At 65.0% G+C, this 23997-nt stretch overlaps 1 protein-coding gene across 1 annotated transcript; it reads left to right on the plus strand.

The window, feature by feature from the left end:
• The first annotated feature begins 3872 nt into the window (after positions 1-3872).
• Positions 3873-23799, plus strand: GPC1 (glypican 1). Its single transcript, XM_007532005.3, has 9 exons — positions 3873-4545; positions 18268-18426; positions 18959-19350; positions 19926-20091; positions 21405-21535; positions 21619-21732; positions 21807-21940; positions 22009-22184; positions 22682-23799. Exons 1-9 carry the CDS (start codon positions 4383-4385, stop codon positions 22894-22896), a joined length of 1650 nt encoding a protein of 549 aa, XP_007532067.1. The 5' UTR covers positions 3873-4382; the 3' UTR covers positions 22897-23799.
• The last annotated feature ends 198 nt before the right edge of the window (positions 23800-23997 follow it).

Consider the following 23997-nt stretch of genomic DNA (forward strand, 5'->3'; position numbering starts at 1 on the left):
ACATTGATGAGTTCACCTGCACTTCTTGAGGGTGGCCCACCCCTACATCTCCCCACAAAGCCCTACCCCCCACAGCTGCCCTGAGGTGGGCATGTGCCTGGCGGTCCCAGAATCCGGGTCTATACCAGGCCCTGTGCTGTGAAGTCTCCCCTGCTCACGTCTGCAGGAAAAGGCTGGAGGGATCCTCTGACCCATCCATTATGACAGGGAATGCCACAGTGGTTTGGCTGGGAACACTTGTCCTACCCTCCCAGGACAACCGGGAGGGTTGGTGGGGGTGTTGAAGCTGGGGGTGGAAGCACCCCCCCCAGCCCCCCTCACCACCACCCCCAACCCCACGGCTGCCTGGCTTTCTGCACAGACCTCAGATTCCAGACGGATTCAAAGGTTTTGTAGAGTCTGGGCAGAAGTCTTGTGATTTTGTTCTTTTTTCAGAGTCAGGCTTGGCCAGCCTGCACCACCTTTTGCCAAGCAGCCCTGCTCCTATGATTTACAGAAGGGAAGAGCCACAGGAGGGGCGGGGACGAGGGTGGCACTGCCACGGAACCAGGGGACTGCTGGCGGGGGTGTGGGGGGGACATCTGCAGGGGGGGTCTGACTCCTTTGTTCCCCCTACATCCACCAGAGCGGCACTGTGTCAGTGGTGGGGGTACCAGTGGCAGGTAATCGTGCCAGGACCCTCCCAGGTCAGGGCCAGGGACCCAGCATGGGGGTGGGTGGTGTGGACAGACGGGGGGGGACAGCCTCCAGGACCCTGGTCCCCAGTAGCCAATGTCCATGTCCAGTGTAGAAGCAATTACAGAAGCCAGAACTCCCACCTTCTGTACCTCAAGAAAGGACTTTGGTCCATACTTGGGGTGGGAGTGTGTGTTCGGGGAAGATGATCAGAGGGCTCTGAGCCCCAGTTCCCAGGATCAAGCTGCCTCACAGCCCAGCTGACACTCAGAGGTGTGGAGAGGGGCAGGGACGGGCTGCCATGTTTCCCTCCCCCCATGTTTTCCTGCTGAGGGGAGAGCCTGTAGGGGCTGCAGAGAGGAAGCCCTCAAGCTCAGCCCCACTCCGGAGGGTGGCATGTTTGAGAGAAGTGTTGAAGTTCAGTGGCTGGGGTGGAGGTTCAGTGGGCGGAGTGCAGGACTTGCAAGGCCTGTGGCACCAGGCTCAATCCCCAGGGCTGCTCAGGAGGACGTGCTGCTAATGAAAAGATGAAAAGGCCTCTTGCAGCACCCATCCACTCCACGGGCAGGGGACAGGGAGGCAGCAGAAGCCACCAAGGCAGAAGGAAGGCGGGGGAGTGACAGGAGAGTCCCCTGGGAAGCCACCCCGCTGACCAAGCCTGTTGGTTTCTCTGCTCATCCCCGACCCACAGGGACACGCAGGGAAAGTTCTAGGAGGTGCCTTGAAGCACTAGCTTGGGGATCTGGGTGGAAAATGGAGTTTGGAGTTTTGTCTCAGTCACAGATCCGTGCTCTGGACAGTGCTTCTGTTCCAGAAAGTTCTCCATGACTTATCTGGTCTGAGCCAGTCCTCAGCTCCTGTGGATGTTCCTTTGGGGGTTCGGGGGGGGGGGGGCTGGCCAGTACCGTCCTTCCTGAGGTTGGGGCTGACCCTCAAGTGGGCAGTACCAGCAGGCATCCGGACCATCATACCTCATACCCACCAGCATGGCCTCCTGCTGGCTGGCTGTCAGGTTGCTCCAGGCCCTGGACATCTCAGCACAGCCCCAGTGTCACCCCAGGGGCAAGAGGCAGGAGGCAGGGCGAAGGGGGAAGGGGGAAGGGAGAGGGGACAGGGACTAGGAGCAGGGACCAGGAGCAGGGAGCAGGGACTAGGGAGAAGGGGGCAGGGGGCAGGGACCAGGCGGCAGGAACCAGAGGCAGGGAGCAGGGACCAAGGGGCTAGGGGAGGTGACTAGGGGCAAGGGGGCCAGGCGGTATTCCTCTTGTGTCTGATACTGTAGCAAAGGCAGTTCAGAAGGGAGGGATGGGTCCTTCCAGAAAGTCCTCAGGGAAGAATCTGAGGCCAGAAGGCTGCGGTCATCTGTGGTGCTCCCTCAGAGGTGGACAGGCCTCAGGGGACAACTGACCCAGAGGCCCAGCTTCCTGGGAAATAAGTGGATGTGTCCCATGGGATTCTGACCCCAACAGTCCTGGGGTGTCGAGTTTCCAGCTGAAGGAGGTGTCTGGGGGTCAGGGAACAGGATGCAGCCTTGCTACCATCCAGTGCCTAGCAGCCACATTCCGAGGGAAGCCTTGGTCAGTCTTCACCCCTGCAAGTGGGTGGCGGAGCAGTGTCTGGGCCTTGGGGGTGAAAGGGACTGTGACAAGAAGGTCCGTGGTGCATGGTGGGGTCATTACCCCCAAGTCTGAGCTCTGCACTCCTGCCTCCCAGTCCCAAAAGCACCTTCCAGAAGGAGGGTTCCCAGCCAGGGCCACCTCCCAGGACTCAGGCTGGAAGGAGACACTCTCTAGCCTGCTACCCCAGGAGGAAGGCATAGCCCACAGGCCTGGGGGCACCAAGCTAGAAGCCACTCTGGACAGGCAACAGGCACAGAGACCGGGCCCACGCCACACCCTTTAAGGAGTCTGTCACAGCTGCCATGCCCCACCCCAAAGTAGTCCCATCACCCTTCAAAGAGCCCTGTCCCCAGGGGCTGTCCCTCCTCCAGTCCCCTCACCCTCCTGGGGTACCAGAGCTGCCCAGGGGTCTTCAGGGCCACAAAGCCTGGGGACCCCAAGACTTGGGGGTCTGTGAAGGGCCCCCACTCCACAGTGTTTATGGCAGACCCTGAGGCTCTAGACCCCAGCGGGTCTGGCCACCATTGGCCTAGCAGATGGAGGAGGCCAGGGCACCAGGACCTGAGGGACACATGGTGGGCAGCCAGGGGGCCAGGCAGAAGCTGGGACAGCAGGGGCAGCAGGACAGTAGGGGCACCCTGGGGAGCTGTGTGCACAGGCAAGGGATGTCTTTCATGTCCTCCTGCTCCCCTTTCCCCTGGTCCCTTTCCCCTTCCTCTGGGGAAAAGCCAGTGGTGGGGGGGGGGGGGGAGGCTGGAAGTGAGGGACAGATTCAGTTGCAGAAATGGGTGAGGGGGTGCTGCTCTGGCTGGCCATCCAGGCTGGGGTGAGGCTGTGGGGTGGGGTGGTGGATCTCACTATCCGCCCCCTCGCCAATCTGGGGCTGGGTGCCAGCCTTATGGTGAGCATGAGGTCTGGGCACTGGGGTTGGGGTCCCCAGGCCTCCCCTCACGTCTCTGCAGGAAGGGTCGGGTGTTTCCCAGGCCCCCCTCAGAGGGCTGAGCTGGGGGGCGGGCAGCCTCCTGCCCACCACGCAGAGGGGTGCCCCAAGACTTCACACCACCGCTGGGGGGTGATCCAGCCTGCCTAGAGAGAAAGGCAGGGCCCCACATGCCCAGGACCACTTCCCCTTCCCCGCAGCGGCCACAGCATCTGCCCCTACCACCCACTTCTCTGTGGGCAGCCAGTTGTCATTCTGTCCACGAGGTCGCCTGTCCCCGGGACCCAGGCCCACTGTGCCCAGCGCGGGTTCCCGAGCAGGGGGGCTGGTGCCACCACTGGGGGCGGGGAGGAGGGTCCAGAGGCCACGTGCAGAACCTCCCCCTGCACCCAGAGCCCAGCGAGTTGAGGCCCCGGGAGGGAGGGAAGGGCCAGGTCGCGCTGCGGGGGGATCAGAGGGGGCAGGGCGGTGCAGGAGGGGGGCCGGGGGTCCCAGAGGCCACGTGTCGGGCCCCCGGTCCCCGCAGATGCACCCCCGTAGGCTAAGCCCCCGAGAGCGCGGGGGAGGGGCCAAGGCGAGCGCGGGGGGCGCGGGGCGGGGAGGGGGGCGCGAGCGGGGGAGCGGGAAGGGTGCGGGGAGGCCCCGGATAGGCTCGCGGCGGGCGTGATGTCACGTCCGGCGGGGAAACCCTGCCCCGGCACCCCGCCCCCCACAGGTGCCGCCGCCGCCCCGGGCGCTGGGCGTGGGGGCCGCCCTAGGGGACCGGGACGCGCTTGCCCGCCTCCCCGCTGCATCCCAGCAGCCCCGCGGCCGCGGCCCCGCGAGCGCCCCACCCGGGAGGGGGAGACCCCGCGCTCTGCTGGCCGGGACCCCCGCCCCGCCGCCCGCGCCCCGCCACCCGCGCCCCGCCTGCCCGGACCCCCGCCCCGCCCCTCCCCTCCCCTCCCCTCCCGGGCCCCCGGGGCCGCAGCCGCCTGGGAAGCCGAGCGGGACCGCGCGCTTCGGGCGCCCTGGGGATCCGGCCCCGCGCCTCTGCGCCGTGCACCCCGGCCCCGCACCCCGGCCCCGCCGGCTTTTGTTGTCGCCGCCGCGGGTCCGGGGCGCTGTCCTCCCTCCGCGGCCCGGATCGGGGCGCCGCCGGCCGCGCCATGGCGCTCGGGGCCCCGAGCTGGTGGCTGCTGGTGGCCGCCGCGCTGACCGCCTGCGCCCGAGGGGACCCGGCCAGCAAGAGCCGCAGCTGCGCGGAGGTCCGCCAGGTCTACGGCGCCAAGGGCTTCAGCCTCAGCGACGTGCCCCAGGCGCAGATCTCGGGTGAGTGCACCTCGGACCCTGCACCCCAACCTGCGCGGGCCGGGCCCTGCGTCCTGGAGCCTGCGCCGACTCCCGGGCGTGCGCCCCGAACCCTGCACCCGGCCCCTGGAACCCGTCTCCTGCGCCGACTCCGGGGCGTGCGCCCCAGCCCAGAACACTCGGGCCCCGGGTCCTGCACCCCGGTCTCCTGCTCGGACCCCGGGCCCCGGGCCCCGCGCCCTGGACTCGCCTCCAGCTCCGACTCCCCAGCCCGTGCGCCCTGGGGTGCCCCCGCGCCTACTTCTCGGGGCCCCGCGCCCCATCCCGCGCTCGGGACTCCCGGGCCCCGGGTCCCCTCGCGGCCGCTCCCCCTCCCCCGGCCCCCGCGGAGCCCCCCTCGCTGGGCTGCGAGCCGGGCGGTCCTGCCTCGTGGCTCCTGCTCCGGCTGGGCCGGGGTCCGAGTGCCCTCGTGGGGGGCCCCCTCCTCGCCTGCCAGGGTGGCACCCCAGCGGGGACCCCTTCCCCCACCTCTGGCAGCCCCGAGGTAGGTCGCCTCTTTGTCACAGCTCCGTCCCTCGCCCCGCTTCGTCCCTGCAGCAGACCTGATCCTACTCCCCGTCTTTCTTTCTTTGGGGGCAGAAGTGCTGGGGGGGGGGGTGTAGAGCAGGGTCTTTCATCTTCTGGGGCGGGGGAGGGGGTTGTACATGGTGACTTTGAACTCGGGGATCCCGCCACCGGCTGCCAGAGAGCGAAGTGCTTCAGTGTGTGTGTGTGTGTGTGTGTGTGTGTGTGTGTGTGGTGGTGGTGCGGGGGTGCCTGGCCCTGCCTGGGGGAGCCGGCTACGGGCCCCACCCCCACCACGAGGTTCTAGGGAGCAGCCCTCTGTCCCCCGCCCCTCCCCCGGCAGCAGACCCCACGCCCAGGCACATCCACAGAGAGGCTGGAACTTTGCCTGGGTATCCCGCGTTTCTGTGAACCCCGCCTGCACTGTGGGTTTGTTTGTTTGGTTTTTTTGGGGGGTGGTGAACACTACTCCCTCCTAGCCTGCTTTCCTGCCCGGGGAAGGGGTCCCCTGCACCCTTTCTCACCCCCTGTGGCTGCTGGGACAGCCCCCAGGACCACAGAGCTGGGTCTTGAGGCGCAGTGGTGAGGAGTCTGGGTTAGGCCCGGCCAGGGACATCTGTGCCGATCAGCTGTCTGGGGGAGGCTGGGCAGCTGTGCTGGGGGGCCTCCTGGACAGTTCTGGAATGCAGAGGCTGTACCCTGCCCCACCCCCACCTGCTGTGCGCCCCCCCCCCCAGCACCAGGACTCAGGGCACCCTAGCAGCCATGCCAGCACCACGTGGGGCCAAGGGTGACTGTCCAGGGCAGCGGCCAGCTGCCTGGACCCTTGGCCGGGCCTGTGTGGTCGGGGCGCCCTCTGGTGGCTCCTGGTGGACGCCCCTCCCTGGAGCTGCTGCTGTCTGTCCCCTGTCCTGCTGCCTTCCCGGTGAAAGGGACTCAGGGGCTGCCTGGAGGTCCTTCGTAGCCCAGAGCCCAAGCCAGTGTGGGTGGGGTCTTCCGCTGGTCCTCAGGTTGAGAGGTCTGTAGTCTTCGTCCCCCACCCACTGCCCCCAGACCATTGTGTGCAGGGGACCATCCTCAACATGGGTCAGCCAAGCTGGGCAATTGGGGTTGGAGTGCAGTAGACCAGGGGCTCCCTACGGGTCTGTGGGTGGCATGTCCAGTCTGAACCAGGGGGTGGGGCACAGACATGGCAGTAGGATGTGAGAGGGGACCCCACCTGGTTCTCTGGACAGCAGGCCGGGTGGTCCGTCACCATTGTGTGACAGGAGCAGCCCTGGGTACAGCCACTGTGGCTACCCCATTGGGGGGTGGCATCCTCTGGCTAGAGCTCGGAGCTGGTGTTGTTACTCAGCCCTCTGCTGAGTCACCTGTCCACTGGCACCCCTTGCCTCATGGCCCCCATCTGTCCTCACGGTGACCCTGCATGTCCTATAGCTGGCCCTTCCTTTCTGCAGCCTGGGGCAGGGACACTTCCTCTGGGGTGGCAGGGCCTGGTCTAGCTTGGGGACACCCAGTGGGCTTTCAGTAGATAGGGACCCAGAGGGCAAGCCGTCTGCCCCTCTGCCCAGGAGGGCACCTCTGTGCAGTCTGGCCATGGGGCAAGGCTCCCCAGAATCCCAGTCACCCTCCATGTCCTGGCCAGGCCCAGTACAGCTGCCCAGTGTCCATGCCCCCCACTGAGATCAGCAGGATCCTGGGAGCCCACGTTTCATCATCTGGGTGTGAGGACAGGACTTCCAGTGGGGGGGGTGGTCCTCGGAGCACCCAAGGGAGCCAAGGCCCCAGGGCAGGCCCACCTGATGCAACGGGTTGGGTGCCTTGCAGATCAGGGCACCCTCAGGCCGTCCCTCCAGACCAGGTGGCCATGAGCGATGTCATCTGTTGCTCCCTCACCCACGGCCACGCAGATGGCGTTCCATCGCTCTAGACACCCTGGCAGCCTCCTTCCCTGGGGTCTGGGGGAGGAGTGCACAGGCCCGTGGTACTGCATCCAGCGCTGGACAATCCCCTCACAAGTGGCCACTCCTACTGTCCACTCGGTGCCCAGCTACAGCCCCGTTTTACAGCGGGGAAGCTAAGTTCCAGAGAAGCCATGAAGCCGTCTTTGGGATGCCTGCCCCGTGAACATCACGGTCATAGCCAGGCGTGGACGGAAGCCCTGGTCAGTCCCTGCTCAGCCTGGGGGAGAGGGGGGAGAGCTGACCGGGAGCCGGTCAGCCTGGGTGGACAAGCCCGTGGGCGGGCCACAGACACCGGACAGGGCACGCAGGGCGAGCTCAGGCCAGGTCTGTCCCCAGTGAGCTGTGTCCCTCCTTCCAGGCCAGAGGGTCCCTGCGCCTGCAGCCGGAGCCAGCCAACCTGGTCTCCGTGCCTAGTGTGACTGGCAGCAGTGCCCCGGGCTGTGGTGTCTGCCCAGCAAGGGGACAGGCCTGGGCAGGAGCTGGCAGCTCAGCCCCTGGGGGGCTCTTCCTCAGACCCACCACCCCCCCCAGCTTGTGGCCACAGAGTCCCCTCTGGCCTCTGTCTCCAACACCATGTTGTCCTGTTGGCCCTGCTCTCAGGCCCTCAACAGGGTAGGGATCCTTCTCACACATGGGGACCCCAATGGGGTAGGGACCCTTTCCATACATGGGGACCCCCACGGGGGTAGGGGCCCTCCTGACAGACATGGGGACCCCCACGGGGGGTAGGGACCCTCCTGACAGACATGGGGACCCCCACGGGGGGTAGGGACCCTCCTGACAGACATGGGGACCCCCACGGGGGGTAGGGACCCTCCTGACAGACATGAGGACCCCCACGGGGGGTAGGGACCCTCCTGACAGACATGGGGACCCCCTGGGATAGGGACCCTCCTGACAGACATGGGGACCCTCTGGAGTAGGGACCCTCCTGACAGACATGGGGACCCCCTGGGATAGGGACCCTCCTGACAGACATGGGGACCCCCTGGGATAGGGACCCTCCTGACAGACATGGGGACCCTCTGGAGTAGGGACCCTCCTGACAGACATGGGGACCCCCTGGGATAGGGACCCTCCTGACAGACATGGGGACCCTCTGGAGTAGGGACCCTCCTGACAGACATGGGGACCCCCTGGGATAGGGACCCTCCTGACAGACATGGGGACCCTCTGGGATAGGGACCCTCCTGACAGACATGGGGGCCCCCTGGGATAGGGACCCTCCTGACAGACAGGTGCTGGGCCCAGGTGCACTTTGGGGGCCATGGGATGGGTGAGGAGCCGTGGGGCTGGGCATGGAGGTGGCAGCGGTGGCATCTGGCAGTGGCCCAGCTAAGGAGGCTGCTGCTCACTTGTATAGGTGCCCCCTGGGTTCCAGACTTGGCTGAGTGACAGGGGGGTCCCGGGGGGCTCCATCAGGCTGCTCCCTCTCCACGTGCCCCGACCTTGGCCCCCAGGGGCCCCTAGTCCTGCCCGCACCCCCCCACACACACTGCCTCTGGGGAGAGGAGTTGGCTTGGGCTCCGGCAGGGAGGAACCCCGGGCTGGGCTGGGGGCACAGACGGCAGGGATAGGGACAGGCCACCGTGCCACCCCACTGGAGGTGGGTCCTGGCTGCCTTGCAGGGGTGAGTCCCCGGCCTGCAGGAGCACAGGGCGGCCTCTGTGTCAAGGGGAAGGCAGGCTGACTCTGCCACTGAGAGAGGTGGGGAAACTGAGTCCCAGAGGGGGTGGGTACACCTGAGTGACCTGCCCTGCAGGGTGCTGGACTCAGGGTGCATGGAGAGGGTTGAGGTCAGTCAGAGCACCCAGGGGTGCCCCCGGGTCACGCAAGTGGGGATGTGGCATCTGCATGGGGCATCTGGGAGCACCAAGCAGCCCCTGGTGGCCGGCTGCCCCTGGAGGGTCTGCTGACACGTCTTCCATCCTGCACCCACAGTCTCCCTCTGCCGCCTGTCCTTCCACCTTCCAGCCATCCCTCCTTTTAATCTCGGCATCTGTTTGCTGATCCTCCTGTCCCTCTCTCCATCCGTCTGTCCACTCACATGGCCAGGCATCCACCAGTCCGCCTGTCTGCCCACCAGCCTTCCACCCGTCCCCTAGCCCTTCATTCGTTCAGTTATCCTTACATCCTCTCCGTCCATCTGTCTGTCCACCCACCCATCACTTCATTTATCCATTTTCCATCCATCCTTTCATCCTTCCACTAAAAAAAAAAAAAAAAAAAAAACATTTCTCTGTTTTTCTTTTCTTTTCTTTTTTTTTTTTTTACTGCTTCCAGGACTATCACTAGGACCAAGAGAAATTGAGAGAGGAGGGGGAGAGAGAGGAAGACAGACACACCAGACCTGCATCACCCACAGGTGGGGAGCCAGGGCTTGGACCGCAGTCCTTACGTGGGCCTTTGTACTACGTGCGCTTAACCAGGCACACCACCGCCCAGCTCCCTTTGTTTATTATTTATAGGAAAGAGACAGAAAGACATTGATGGGGAGACAGACACCTGCAGCCCTGCTTCATAGCTTGTGAAGCGTTTTCCTACAGATGGGGGCTGGGGGCTTGAACCCCGATCCTTGCACGCTGTAACCCCATACCACCACCCCATCCCCTTACCCGTTCTCCTTGCCCGACTGTACCCTGCCCTGTGAGGACAAGCCCTTCTGCTGGCTCTGGACGTAGACAACAGCCATGGCCACAGCTCCCCAGGCAGTGAGGGTCTGGTGAGACACCCAAGGGTGCAGCTGGGTCACTCAACACCCAGCCTTCCAGGCCCCCTGTGGCGGCCCATGTGACTGCCCGGCCAGCTGCGTGTGACACCCCAGTGTGGTCATCAGCACTGGGTCCCGGGGGACACGTCCCCCACCTGTGACCACCTGGCAGTCTCGGGAGAGAGATGATGCCACTCCCCGCTGGCATTGGCTCAGACGTCTGTGTGCAGTTGTCATGGGCACGGGGCTCACTGGACCAGCTGGGCACTGCAGAGGGACAAGGCTCTCCAGCCTGACCCGCCCCAGCCTGTGTTTCTCTCGCCCTGTCTTCCCCTCCTCTCCCCATTTCTCTCTGTCCTGTCCAACAACGATGACAATAAAACAAGGGCAACAAAAGGAAAATGAATAAATATAAAAACAAAAGAATGTGGCACCCTCCTCTGGGTTGGAGGGATGTCCCAGCACCCAGGAAGGGGGACACTGCAGGACACACACACACACACACACACACACACACACACCGAGAGAGGCCCCTCCCAGGGCTGGGGCAGGTGATCTGATGGGCAGCAGTGGCTTGAGGGACAGCTGGGGTTGGGGTACCCCAAGCGATAGGGAGGTGCCTTCCAGAAGCCCCTTGATCCCATGAGAAGTGCATGAGCTGACTCTCAGGACAAGACTAGCAGTCAGGAGAGCACAGCACAGGGAGAACGGGGCCAGCGGTCAGGGGGCACAGGACAAGGCTAGTGGTCAGGGGAGCACAGGGTCAGTGGTCAGAGGAGGACAGGACAGGGAAGACAGGGCCGGGGGCATGAGAAAGACGGCCAGGGGGCAGGGGCACAGGACAGGGCTAGTGGTCAGGGGAGCACAGGGCAAGGTCTCCTTTGCCTCAGGCCCGGGGCAGTGGAGTTAGTCTAGAAGGTCAGTGGGCTGGGGTTATAATGGGGGGTGGGGTGCCACAAGCATTCAGGGTGGACTTGTCAGAAAGGCCACTCCTGTTCACTCCCCTGGCCCGAGAGCAGCAGCACCCATGTGCTGGGGTTCCAGGGACATGGGCCCTGCTCCCAGAATTCTCTGGAGAGTTCCATGCCTGCACTGTTTAGGGGCTCACTGTAGCCTCCCCTCACTTCCTCCCAGCAGAGGGCCCAGCACGGTCACTGACCACTGGACACTTGTGTAAGTCCCAGGGGACAGGTGGTTCAGCAGTGGGCGCTCGGGCCCCACACACACCAGAGCTGGTGTGCTCTGGTCACTCATAAAAATAAATAAAACAGGGACCAGGCAGTGATGCACCCAGTTAAAAAAAAAAACATGGAACAAAGCACAAGGACCCAGGTTCGAGCCCCCGGCTCCCCACCTGCGTGGGGGTCACTTCACAAGTAGTGGGGCAGGGCTGCAGGTGTCTCTCTGTCTCTCTCCCACTCCACCTCCCCCTCCTCTCTCAGTTTCTTTCTGTCCTGTTCAGTGAAAAATGGCCTCCAGGAGCAGTGGATTTGTAGTAATACCCCTGGAGGTGAAATAAAATAAAATAAATAATATAATAAAATAAATAATAAAATGAGGAAAACAAAGATCAGCAATCTATGAAAGCAAACCCAGGCTGACTCAAAAGACTTTCAGCCACTCCCGCCAGGCTGTCCTGTGTCCCCATGCTGAGACCTCAGGGCCCCCTGTATCTCCACCCAGACAGCCCCCCCCCCCCGTCCTGGTGGCCTGGAGACCCGCTTCCTGGGTGGGACCCATTGGAGAGAGATGACAGGCCAAGGACCCAGGGTGGCAGCCTGCAGAAGGCCCCAGAGGACTCTGCCTCTGTCTTGGCCTGTCTGCCAGCTGGGTCACCTGTGGGGGGTGTGGAGCAGCCCTCCCCTGGAGACCCCGTCGCCCCCAACAACCAAGGGTGTCCATGGCAGGTAGGGGCCTGCCGGACTCGGAGGGTGCAGGACCTAGAGGCTTCTGTGTGTTCTGGGGGGGAGGGGTTCTCTCTAATGAGTTTGTCTGAGGTGGGGGGCTGGGGGATGCAGGTTTCTCCCAGCCACCTGGGAGGGGACAGTGCAGGCTGTCAGGGGCAGGCCCAACTGTGGATGTCACTTGGTGGGGGGGGGGGGGGCTGGGGAGTAGCTTTTGCCTTTTGCCTAGTGATGTTCTCTGCAAAGTGGCCGCTTACATCTTTAGGTATTTTTTTATATTTATTTTCTTTTGTTGCCCTTGTTGTAGTTATTATTGTTGTTATTGACGTCATCGTTGTAGGATAGGACAGAGAGAAATGGAGAGAGGAGGGGAAGACAGAGAGGGGGAGAGAAAGACAGACACCTGCAGACCTGCTTCACCGCCCATGAAGCGACTCCCCTGCAGGTGAGGAGCCGGGGGCTCCAACCAGGATCCTTATGCCGGTCCTTGTGCTTTGTGCCACCTGTGCTTAACCCACTGCACTACTGCCCGACTCCCCATCTTTAGGTATTTATTCACCTCTCTAGACTGCTTGCCTTTTTAATTTATTTTTTATTTTTTAACCAAAGTCCTGCTCAGGTCTGCCATATGGTGGTGTGGGGATTTGAACCTGGAACTTTGGAGCCTCAGGCATGAGAGTCTGTTTGCATAACCATTATGCTGTCTACTCCTGCCTTCTTTTAAAAAAAAACATTCTTTCTGTTATCTTGAGTACCTGGTGGTTGCACACTTGGTTGAGCTCACATGTTACAATGCTCAGGACTCAGGTTCAAACCCCTGGTCCCCACCTGTTTGGGGGAAAGTTTCCGGAGTGCTGAGGCTGGGTACCTGCGCTACAAATCCACTGCTCCTGGCAACCATCCCCCCCCATTTTGTTGTTGCTGTTGGATAGGACAGAGAGAAATAGAGAGAGGAGAGGAAGACAGAGAGGGGGAGAGAAAGACAGACACCTACAGACCTGCTTCACCACCTGTGAAGCGACCCCCCTGCAGATGGGGAGCCGGGGGCTCGAACCCGGATCCGTAAGCAGGTCCCTGCCCTTGGCACCATATGCGCTTAACCCACCGCACCACCGCCCAGGGCCCCTCTCCCTGTGTAGCTCCTCTCCCCTCCCCTCTCGATTTCTCTGTGTCTCTATCCAATAATAAGTCTATTAAAATTTTATTCTTTATTTATTGGCTAGAGACAACCAGAAATGGATTGCTTTCTTACCCAGAGACCAAGAGAGGGAGAGACACCACAGTGCCTCCCACACAGTGCCGGGGCTCACACATGGCTGGTGGTTGAGCCCTTCGATTTCTGGGGGTGGGCAGCTTAGTGCTCAGGGCACAGCCATGAGGTGGGGCACCTCCCAGGTGGGACATCTGCCTTTGAATCTGGCTCCTCTCGCCGGCCGGCCGGGGGGGGGGGGGGCAGGTGTGATCGGGACTGTCCCACTTTGTGGGCTTCCTGTGCTGCTGTTTGGAACTGGGGGATGCTGTGACGCCACGTGTCTGCTGGTCCCGCGGTGGGTGCTGGGGCTGTCTGTCCTTACCTTTGGGGGGCATGGGTATCCTCGCCAAAAAGGAACTAGTTGCCAGTCTGAAATGCACAGCTCTGTACCTGCCCTCACCCTGCCCCACAGACGAAGCACGCGCACACCTGAGCAGGTGGGGGGGCCTGGTGCTGAGTCAGGACCCCGACTGTCTCCAGGGCATGTCTGGCTCTGCCTGGGCCCTGCCCCGGCTGGAATTCCCCTGCGAGGGAGGGACCCAAGGCTGCCCTTGCTCTCTGGGGCCATGGGGGAGGCTGGCTCCACCCTGCAGCAAGCCAGCCTGTCCCCTGCTGCCCTTCAGAGTGGCCTGGCACTGTCCCACGCTCCCCAGCGCCCTGTCAGGGTGGGATGGGGACGAGGAAGGCTGTCTCCCGGGGAGCTGATGGGGACTCTGAGCTGAGTGGGGTATGAGCCTCCCCCTGCACCACTGCTTCTGTGGGAGCCCGAGGGGGCGGGCACCGGACACTGGGCTTCTCAGACGCCTGTGTTCAGACCCAGGCCTGGCTGTGGGGGGACAGAGTGACCTCCCCTGCCTCTGGGGGGCTGGCCACGGAGATCAGGGAGTCAGAGGCTGCGCAGGTGTCCGGCCCCTGCAGGAGCAGGAAGGCTTCCTGGAAGAAAGGGCAAGAGAGGCTGCCTTGGGCAGGAAACACAGGACCTTGGTGGTGGGCAGAGGCAGCCGTGAACCCCTGGATGCCTCCTGTCTGTGGCCCTGGGCTCTGGAGCTCGTGCTGGTGGCTGGGCAAGTCGCAGGGTCTGCTCTGACTTCCTGCCTGGGGGCCGGGACAGCCACAGAACCTCTTTGTGGGGGCCGGGTGGGTTTGGGGACAGCCTAAACTGGTGTCCCCACTGCCACACCAGGAATGACACCCTACAGGCTGGGCTGGAGGTAGCATGTGTCCATGGCGGCGTGTGTGTGGGGGGGAGTCAGGGAAGTTCAGTGGAAAGTCCCCTGCCCCCACCACTGTGGGGACAGGCACCCAAGGGTGCCCACTGCCGCTGGGAGGCGTTCCTTCCCCCAGGTCCCAACGCCCCCCTCTGCAGGCCTGGGGTCCTGAGCACACCCAGACCCCCTCATCGGTTTGCTGGGAGCCCACAACTGCCTCCCCGACCCCTACAGCCAGTGCTGCAATGGGAAGCAGGTCCCAGAGGGCAGCTTTATGGGGTACAGGCACCCGATGCTCAGGGTCCGAGCCACGCCCACCCCGCGCTGGCTGTCCACCTGCCCAGGGATGTGTCTGCATATCCGTATGAAGATGGGGGACACAGTGGGTGTTGGTTGGGTTCCTCTAGGGCCCCCCGGCCAGTGCGGGGTGGGGGGTGTCCAGGAAGCGGGTAGGGTCAGAGCCACGATGGTGGGGGGCGGCTGCATGGGACAGGGAGGCAAATGGAGGAGGAGGTAAGGGGGGAGGGCCTCTGAGTGCCCCGGCAGCGGCGGGCCGTCTGTCACTGAGAGCCAGAGGGGCCCCAGGGTGACGGGCAGCCCCCGTCCATGGAGAAGAAGCCCCTGTGTCTGTCACCGGTGCACCCGCCCGCAGAGCTGCGGGGAGGCGCGTGCCCGCGCGGGAGCCGCCCTCCTCCGCGCGCCAGTGCGGCGCTGCCGGGGACTGTAGACACAGCACTGACCGCAGAGCCCGCGCCTGCCGCTCCCCCGGGACCCCGGGACCCCGGGACCCCGCGGCCGCCCGCCGGACGTCGCCTTCGGAGCGGCCGCCAGGAGGGAGACCCGCGGAGCCGGAGACCCAGGCCACCGCCACCTGCCGCGACCCCTCCGGGCCCCCTCCGCCCCCACTGCTGCCGCGACCCCTCCGGGCCGGCGCCCCGCGCCTGCGGCCACCCCCCGCCCACCCTGAGGATCCCGCACCCCCCTCCCGACCGGGGTCTCCTCGAACCCCGCTCACCGCGCCCACTGCAGCCACCACCCCACGGGCACCCCTCCCGGTCAGGGTCCCCCAGGCCCTCCAACCTCCGCGGTCACCCCTCCCCGACCCCGGACCTCCGCCCCCCGCCCGGGCTGCCGCAGCCTCCGCCTCGCCTCCCCCTACCGCCCCCCCCCGGGCCGCGCCCACTGCGGCAAAGCCCCTTCCCGCCCATCGCGCCCCCGCCCCGCCCCGCCCCGCGGCCCCTCTTTCCCAGCTCTGCGGAGCCGACCGACGCGGCCGCGCCCCGGGACAGGGACGGACGGGGACTGGCCGGGCGCTGCCGCCTTTGTTCGGGTCCCCGCCGACCTGGGGGTCCCCACCCAGCGCAGAGGCCCGGCCGCGTCCAGAGGCTCCGGGTGACGCTGTCACGGGGCTGGGCTGAGGGGGTGGGGGGCGGTCGGGGGGGGGGGCAGCCGGGTGGGTGGGTGGGTGGGAGGAAATCCAGTGGGGAGTGGGGGTCAGTGCAGGGGGGAAAGTGAGGGTCAGTGCGGTGGTGGTGGATGGAGGGGTCAGTGCGGTGGGGGCGGAGATGGAGGGGTCAGTGCGGTGGGGGTGGAGATGGAGGGGTCAGTGCCGTGGGGCGGAGATGGAGGGGTCAGTGCCGTGGGGGTGGAGATGGAGGGGTCAGTGCCGTGGGGGCGGAGATGGGGGTCAGTGCTGTGGAGGAGGGGGCGGGGAAGTGAGGGTCAGTCCAGTGGGAGGTGGGGGCAGGGCACTCCTGCAGTGTCAGTGAGGGGAGCGGGGTGGCCCCAGGCTGCCCCCCAGGTGTGAGGGCAGGTGGTCCAAGCTCTAGAGCCTGCGGGCAGTGGGAGGGCCTGGATGGGGCATCTGTGGGGAGTGCCCCCCAGAAATGAAGGGGTCAGTCCTTCTGCCGCTCTGTACCCCCGTGGCATAGCTTGGTGGGGGGGGGTGCAGCGTCTGTCAGGTCCAGGCAGGCTGCCCACCACCCCATCCCCTTCCCTAGGCCGCCCTGGCCACCTGGGTTTATGGTGCCACAGGGCTGCAGAGCCATGGAAGCTTCTGGAGCCCTGCCTTGGCGGGGTGCCATCTTCCCTCTGCAGTGGGGGAGGGGGTGTCCCGACCAGCAGGCCGGCGCTGGGAGGGGGTCAGCGGCCACTCCCGCTGTGTCTCCGTGGAAGGAGGATGGCAGCTGCTGGGGACGGGTCTGGGGGGGGAGGGTAGCTGGAGATTGGAGCCTGCGACACTGGTGGGAAGAGGTGTGGCCACAGACTGGGTGTGGGGGTTGTGAGGAGATTAAAAGGGGGCTGGGGGTGGCTCAGCTTTGAATCGCGGGGGACAGGTCCGCCGTGCTTTAACCTCAGGAGCAGGTTGTGAAAAAGTCAAGACGTGGGGGCCAGGGCTGGGGAGGGCACAGACTTCACAGGCAGTGAGCAGCCCCCTCCCCCACCCTGACACCTGCCCTGGGAGAATTCTGGGAGCCAGCTGTGCAGAGGGGCCTCGGGTCCAGGGAGGAGGGGGGCTGCCCCTGGCCAGTGGGGAGGGGCTCAGATTGGACGGCACAAGCTGATATCTGGGGGCTGGGGTGGGGGCAGGGAAGCCTGCATTCTGCCCTTTCTCTGGGTGCTCAGCGAGAGGAGGGTGGTTGGGGTGCACAGGTTTTCGATAGCTCCTCCGGCTGCTGACTTGCTCACTGTGGGCACGAGGACCCCCCCAGACCCCCCTCTCATGCAGACACGCCCTCAACACTTCAGCTGTGCCTGGGCTTTGCCTTTGGGGAGGTGGGGTGCCCCGCAGTGCCCCCCGCCACTGGCTGATGTCCAGGACCCCTCACCACCTGCAAGCCCCTGCCCCTGGCTCTGCAGGGGTGAGGGCATCTCACCCAGCCTGCTGGGCCCCCTCCCTGCCGGTGCCCGGGCTCTGGCTCCGTGTCTTCACTCCCGTGTGTCGGAGGAGGGAGGGAGGGACGGGGGCTGTGCTGAGGCACCTGGAACAGCAAGGGTCACCTGGCGGCTGGACCAGGTGGCGGGAGGCACTGCAGAGACCCCTAAGGCGGGAGAGGGAGCCCTATGACAAGACCTGCCTACAGGGAGGGACCTGTGTCTCCTGTTGTTGGGGGCATCTGTTCCCCGCTACTCTGCCTTTGTGGGGTGTTCTTAAGTGGCAGGAGGGTGGTCCCCCTATGACCTCAGGGGTTCAGTGGGGAGGTGGCTGGCCCAGGATGCCCCCCTGCCTCCCTTGCTGCCCCAGAACCTTCCCAGCTGAAGAGGGTAGTCACTCCAGCTCAGTCCACCCTGCCCCAGCAGCACCAAGAGCACAGGACGCTCCCACACCCCCACCCAGGGTGCTCCCTTGGCCCAGGTGCTGGAGAGGGTGGGAGACTCCTGGTTGGGTCCAGGTGCCCGAAGCCTCCAGTGTCTCCCAGACCTGTGGCTGCCCCAAGGCTGAACACATGGTCCTGGCTCCCGGCTCAGCCCCTGTGCCCTGGGACCACACCCAGGTGAGCATGGGGCTGGGGCACGAGGGGTGTAAGGACAGGGGCCACCTGGCCTGAGGGGCCCGGGTGCCCAGGCGGGGCCCTCCCCAGCACCCCACAGTTTGTGGACAGCTGTCCCCTGTGTGGCCTGCTCAGGGAGCCTCACCTTCTAGTCTGTTTCCTGGTGCGGGCAGGCGGGCAGGGGCAGTAACCCCCGGCACTGTGGCCTGTTTAATGGCAGTTGAAGCTGGCAGGGGGGTGGCCCCATGGAATATGGGGCTTTGAGGGCCCAGAGGGAGGGGGCAGACCCCAGGAGACCAAGGAAATGGGAGGCCTCACACCGCACCCCCAAAAGCCACATCTACTGCCTTGCAAGAACTGCTTGCACCTTGGTGTGACCCCAGGCCACCTCCCTCAGGGACCGTGCACCCCTGGACTGGTTGGGGGACTGAGCTCTGCCACCCTATGGGGACCCTGCCCTCTGCCTTGGGCCTGGGCAGGGAGTACCCTGCCTTCTCACACTGGACCCTGAGGTCACCCACTTGTAGGAATTCATGGAGCTGAGCTGGGGCCCCGGGGTGCACAGGCCCCTCTACATCCTCTCCTGGGCCTCTACCTGAGGGGTCCCTCTCCAGCCTTACGGCTCCCCCCTCATGGCCCTCCTCCCACAGGTGAGCACCTACGGATCTGCCCCCAGGGCTACACCTGCTGCACCAGCCAGATGGAGGAGAAGCTGGCCAACCGCAGCCGCTCAGAGCTGGAAGCAGCGCTCCTGGACTCCGGCCGTGCCCTGCAGACCACGCTGAGCGCCCAGCTGCGGGCCTTTGATGGTGAGCCCAGAGCCACCGGCCTCCACCCACTGCGGAGAGGGGGCGGGGACCTGGGACCCCCTGGGCGGGGCACAGAGATGAAGGACCCCCAGGATGCGGTACAGGATCCCCAACATAGGGTGCAGAGACCGAGGACCCTAGGGGGCGGCGCAGGACTTGGGTCTCCCAGGGCGGGGCGCAGAGATCTATCTGGACCCTCCAGGGCAGGGTGCAGAGAGGGGGGCCAGAGACACCCAAGCCCCCCAGGGTGAGGCACAGGGACCTCCAGGATGGGTTGCAGAGACCCAGGCCCCCTGGGTCGGAGTGCAGGGACCCAGGGTCCCCAACGTAGAGTGCAGAATCCGGGTACCTATTGTGGGGCGCAGAGACTGGATAGAGAGACTGGGGCCGGGGGAGGGGGGCAGGAGGGCAGGGGGGGCACCTTGGGCCCAGGCTCCCCAGCGCCCCTCTCCCCATGAACCTGCACCAGCTGGGGAGTGCTGGCCTCGCCTCGCCCCCCCCCACCCCCAGCGAGCCTCACCCCGCCCCCCAGACCACTTCCAGCAGCTGCTCAACGAGTCGGAGCGGGAGCTGCAGGCCGCCCTCCCGGTGGCGCTGGGCGGGCCAGACGGGCCGACGGCGCGGGCACTGCGGGACCTCTACGCCGACCTGCGGCGCTTCTGCCGCGGGGCCAGCCTGCAGCTGGAGGACACCCTGGCCGAGTTCTGGGCGCGCCTGCTCGAGCGCCTCTTCCGCCAGCTGCACCCGCAGCCGCCGCTGTCCGAGGACCTGCTGGACTGCCTGGGCCGCCAGGCCGAGGCGCTGCGGGCCTTCGGGGACGCCCCTCGGGAGCTGCGCCTCCGCGCGCCCCGCGCCCTCCTGGCGGCCCGCGCCTTCCTGCAGGGCCTGGGCGTGGCGGGGGACGTGGTCCGCAGGGTGGTCCAGGTGCGTGCAGCCCGCGCCGGGGACCCCGCCCCCCAGGCTCCTCCTGTCCCCGCCCCTGCATTTCCAGCATCCCCCAGCAGGGGCCTTGCACTCACTGTGTCCCTCATGCCCACCCTGGGGACCCTCACCCCATGCCTGCAGGCCCCGCCCCTCATCACCTGCGGCCCCAAGCTCCGGCTTCAACCCCAGCCCAGCCTAAGTCCCCACCTTGCCCCAGCTCCGGCGTCCCCCCCCCAGGGTCCCTGTGCCCCTCATGCACACCCCATGCCAGGGGGCCCCGCCCCCTCACAGCCCCACCCGAGTCCCCTATGTCCCCACCTCCTGCATCCCACTCAGGCCCCCCCCAGAACCCCCTCCCCCTGGAACCCCAGCTGTGCTCTGGGTTTCGGGCTGTCCAGCGCCATCCTGGGCCGGGCTGGGTCCTGGGTGGGACCTTGGTCACACAGCGCCTTGCGCTGGGGTCCTCCCTAGGTTCCCCCTGCAAGGCCGCTGGAGGCCCGCGCTAGATTGTGGGGTCCCCGGGGGTGGGCGGTGCTGCCCGAGTGGGCGCCAAGCTCAGGTGTCTGGGTCTCCAGGTGCCCCTGGCCCCCGAGTGTTCGCGTGCCGTCATGAAGCTGGTGTACTGTGCCCACTGCCTGGGCCTGCCCGGCGCCCGACCCTGCCCGGGCTACTGCCGCAACGTGCTCAAGGGCTGCCTGGCCAACCAGGCCGACCTGGACGCCGAGTGGAGAAACCTGCTGGGTGAGCCCACCCCAACCCCCGGGGCAGGCACCCACTGTAATCAGATCAGTGGGGGGGGGGGCATAGTGGCTCTGCAGAGACTCTCCTGCCTGAGGCTCTGAGGTCCCAGGTTCAACCCCCAGCTGAGCAGGACTCTGGTAAAAAAAATAATAAAATCAAGTCGGAAGTCAGGCAGTAGCGCAGCGGTTAAGCTTAAGTGGCGAAGCGCAGGGACCAGCATAAGGATCCCGGTTCGAGCCCCCAGCTCCCCACCTGCAGGGGAGTCGCTTCACAGGCGATGAAGCAGGTCTCCAGGTGTCTGTCTTTCTGTTCCCCCTCTCTGTCTTCCCCTCCTCTCTCCATTTTCTCTCTGTCCTAACAATGACATCAATAACAACAATAATAATAACCACAACAATAAAAAACGAGGGCAACAAAAGGGGAAGTAAATATGTTTTTAAATAATAATAAAATTAAGTCATGTGACATAACTAATATACTGGGTGTGGGAGGGTGAGGGAAGAGGCCACCTCACAGCCCGGCCTACTGGTCCCAGTGGGATTAGCATATTAAAAAATGAGGGGGGGGGGACAGCATGATGTTTCTGCAAAAAGACTCCCATGCCTTAAGCTCCAAGGTTCCAGGTTCAATTCCCAGCGCCATCAGCCAGAGCTAAGCAGGCATGTGGTTAAATAAATAAAAAGGGGCCAGGAGGTGGCACAGATGGTTAAGTTCTCACATCACAGTGCACGAGGACCTAGGTTCATGTCCCCGGTCCCCACTTGCAGTGGTGAAGCAGGGCTGCAGGCCTCTCTTTCTGTCTCTCTCTCGCTACCTTCCCCTCTCCTCTCAATTTCTCTGTCTATAGCTAATAATAAATACAAAATTTAAAAACTTAGTATTATTTAAAGATAAAAGTAGTAAAAATTAGTATATATGCAAAGTTAAACAGATTTAAAAGAGTATAAAGTATTTACATAAGAGGCCGGGTGGTAGCACACCTGATTGAGCACATATGTTACAATACCCAAGGACCCAGGTTCGAGCCCCCAGCCCCCACCTGCAGGGGGAAAACTTCACAAGTGGTGAAATAGTATTGCAGGTGTCTCTTTGTCTCTCTCTCTCTCTCTGTCACCCCTTTGCCTCTCAATTTCTGGCTGTCTCTAGCCAATAAATAAATGAAGATAGTAAAAAAAATTAAAATAATAATAAAAGTCAAATATTTACATAAAAGGGAGCCGGTTGGTCCCTGGTGGGGAGACTCTGGACTGGCGCCCCAGTGTCCCCCACCCTCTGCCCACCCTGCTCACCCCAGATGCCCACCCTTCCCCCAGACTCCATGGCGCTCATCACGGACAAATTCTGGGGCCCCGCGGGCGCAGCCAGCGTGCTGGGTGGCGTGCACGTGTGGCTGGCCGAGGCCATCAACGCTCTGCAGGACAACAGGGACCTGCTGGCGGCCAAGGTGTGTGCCTGGGGGGGGTGTCGTAGGGCGGGGGAGGGGGCACCTGGCCCGGCCGCGCCTCCAGACGCCTGTGCGCCCCCCAGGCGGTCCAGAACTGCGCGACCCCCCACACGAGCCCCCAGAGCCCCGAGGAGAAGTGGCGTCCAGACAAGCTGCTGGTGCCCGAGAGGCCGCCTGTGGGCGCGCTGGAGAAGCTGGTGAGGGGCGCTGCAGCGCGAGGAGGGTGGGGGACCCGGGCGTGGGGGACCGGGCTGACCCCCCACCCCCGCAGGTGTCGGAGGCCAAGGCCCAGCTCCGCGATGCGCAGGACTTCTGGGTGGGGCTCCCCGGGGCGCTGTGCAGCGAGCGGCTGGCCGCCAGCCCGGCCAGTGATGAGCGCTGCTGGAACGGCCAGGCCAAGGGCAGGTGAGTGTCAGCGCGGCCGGGGCGGGGGTAAGGGTGAGGGGCCCCCGTGACCGCCCCACCCGCCCCAGGTACCTGCCAGAGGTGATGGGCGACGGGCTGGCCAGCCAGATTAACAACCCCGAGGTGGAGGTGGACATCACCAAGCCCGACATGGCCATCCGCCAGCAGATCATGCAGCTCAAGATCATGACCAACCGGCTGCGCGGCGCCTACAATGGGGAAGATGTGGACTTCCAGGACGCGGGTGAGGCAGGCGCTGGGGGGCCACGACCACCGGGGCGGGGCCTGGGGGAGACCAAGACCACGGGGGTGGGGGCTGCGGGAAACCACCAGGACCACCCGGGAGAATCCTGGGGGCCCATGACCTTAGGGTGGGGTCCATGACCCAAGGGGGCAGGGCCACCACGGGGTGGGAGCTGCTATAGGGGGCGGGGTCCACGGTGATGGGGGGACGTGACCTGCCACAGGCTGGGGTCTACAGGGGCGGGCTTACTTGGGCAGAGGGGGCGGGGGTTCCATGGCAGTGGGGTCCAGGGAGGTGAGGCAGGGTTTCCCCGCGCCCGGGTCCACGCAGCGGGCCACCAGCCCTTCTGCGGTGGGTGCGGGCTTGGCTGTCCAGAGGGTCTTGCAGGCCCTGGGCTGCCCCTCAGTGGTCACCTGCCCCCCTCCTTGTCGCCGGGACCCCCGTGTGCCTGGGTGCAGCTGTGGTCAGGGTGACACCCAACGTCCTCCCCCCCCCAGGTGAAGACGGCAGCGGCTCTGGCAGCGGTGAAGGCTGCGTGGAGGAGGCTTGTGGGCGGGCAGGAAGGAAGAGCCCCCGGCCGCGGCCCCCGCTGACCCACACCCTGCCCGGCCTGTCGGAGCAGGAGGGACACAAGACCTCGGCCGCAGGCCGCCCCCAGCCCCACGCGGCGCTACTGCTACCGCTGCTCCTGCTCCCCTCCCGGTGGCGGTAACGCCCGGCCCGGGGTCCGAGGCCAGACTGATTTTGCCAAACTGCAGACGGACACTATTTAATTCTCCTCGGCCACGGCTGCTGCCCGGGCTCTGCTGCCCCCTCTGGACTCTGCATGGGGCCCTCAGGTCAGCCGGGCACGGCGGCCCCAAAGCCATGCATTTCAGGGACCCCACGGTGCTGGACCCTCGTGCCCCCGCCCCCGGCCGGCAGGGGAGGCCCCCTCGGCGTCCCCCCCTCCAAGCAAGGGAGCCTGTGCCTTCCTCTCCCGCCGCCTCCTGCTGGGCCCCCAGGTGCTGGCCGGCGAGGGGGACACCACGGTTGGGTCAGCGGGGCCTCTTGAGTTTATGCACCAACCTCAGGCTCAGGTGGCCCCAGTGACCACTGGGGGTGTCCGCCTTTCCGTCCAGACTTCAGCTCCACCGGCAGCCAGCCACTGGGACAGGCGCCCCGGGCTCTGCCATCCACTGGCTTCTGGGCCGGAGAGCACTGCCCCTGCTGTCCCGCTGTGGGTGGATGGGCTGCTCTCCTGGCCCCGGGGCCGGGTCAAGTCAGGGGCCCTAGGTCAGGGATGGAGGTGACCGGGGCCGGGGAGTTAGGCTCAGGGCAGAGCAGGCTGGGGGGCGTGGCTGGTCAAGGCCTTTCTCGGGCACCAGGACGTCGTGCCTCTGGGGACCCCTCACCCCTTGGCCAGGGGCAGCTGCCTAGTGGCTGGCACTGCTTTGCTTCTCTGGGCTGGTGGCCGGGCCCCTGGCAGGCATCCTCCGCGGGTGTGGGGGCTCCCGCATGATGATCTGTTTATGGGGGCTCCTTCCTGAGAGGGTGGCCCCTCAGCTGGAGGGGCATGTGGTCACCCGCCCATGCCTGCTCTGAGTCCTCACCAATAAAAGGCTGGACACCTCTGGAGGCTGTGGCTTTGCCCTGAGCCACCCAGTGGGAGTGTCTGTCTGTCTGTCTGTCTGTGTGGGGACTGAGGGCCCAACATGCGCCCGACATGCCTTCTTCCACCCCGCCCTGCACACCCATGTCCTCCACCCCAAATGCCTGGGCCCTGCCAGCTTGCACTGGACAGAGTGAGGGGCCTTCTGCTGGTGAAGCCTGT

The sequence above is a fragment of the Erinaceus europaeus genome, chromosome 7 (assembly GCF_950295315.1).
Source record: "Erinaceus europaeus chromosome 7, mEriEur2.1, whole genome shotgun sequence".
NCBI lineage: Eukaryota > Metazoa > Chordata > Mammalia > Eulipotyphla > Erinaceidae > Erinaceus > Erinaceus europaeus.

Bases quoted from the DNA above. Each gene is read 5' to 3' on its own strand.
- GPC1 (XM_007532005.3), top strand. From the start codon at position 4,383: ATGGCGCTCGGGGCCCCGAGCTGGTGGCTGCTGGTGGCCGCCGCGCTG. The intron at 4,546-18,267 runs GTGAGTGCACCT...CTCCTCCCACAG, and splicing joins GCCCCAGGCGCAGATCTCGG to GTGAGCACCTACGGATCTGC. The intron at 22,185-22,681 runs GTGAGGCAGGCG...TCCCCCCCCCAG, and splicing joins TGTGGACTTCCAGGACGCGG to GTGAAGACGGCAGCGGCTCT.